At 24.7% G+C, this 437-nt stretch overlaps 1 protein-coding gene across 1 annotated transcript; it reads left to right on the top strand.

Moving 5' to 3' along the window:
• Positions 1-50: 50 nt before the first annotated feature.
• Positions 51-335, top strand: ENU1_092840 (AIG1 family protein; the record flags this gene model as incomplete). Its single annotated transcript, XM_008859090.1, has 1 exon — positions 51-335. A coding segment is annotated over one exon (285 nt), but the record flags the coding sequence as incomplete, so codon positions are not given.
• Positions 336-437: the final 102 nt, after the last annotated feature.

Raw genomic sequence — 437 nt, 5'->3', positions numbered from 1 at the left:
TGAAACCATTGATATTCCAATTTATTTTGTGTATTCAGAACCAGATGAAGATGATCGTAAAAATGAAAGAACAAATGCTGCAATCAAGAAAATGATAGAATGGGGAAGAGGATTAGAATTAATTAATACCGAAGAAATTAAGAAATTAGTCAGTGAATATAAAGACTTTGACTATGAAGAAAAAGAAGAAAAAGGTAAAACAATAAAAGAAACAAAATCTGATATAACATATGAAATAAATATAATCAGAAGAATTAATAAAATAACGAAAATTGGAAAAGTTATTAATGGAGAATGGATTGAAGTTAGTAGTAGAACTAAAACAGAAAACAAAAGTAATGAAGGTTCAACATTTTGTGTTGTGATGTAATTGAAGAATGATAATAATTCAATAAATGGTTATTTGAAATAAACTTGTTAGAATTAATAGAAAAATC

Source organism: Entamoeba nuttalli (assembly GCF_000257125.1).
Source record: "Entamoeba nuttalli P19 unplaced genomic scaffold asmbl_4084, whole genome shotgun sequence".
Classification (NCBI taxonomy): domain Eukaryota; phylum Evosea; order Mastigamoebida; family Endamoebidae; genus Entamoeba; species Entamoeba nuttalli.
Note: the sequence above shows the minus strand (reverse complement) of the source record. Positions and strands in the feature narration are given on the sequence as shown.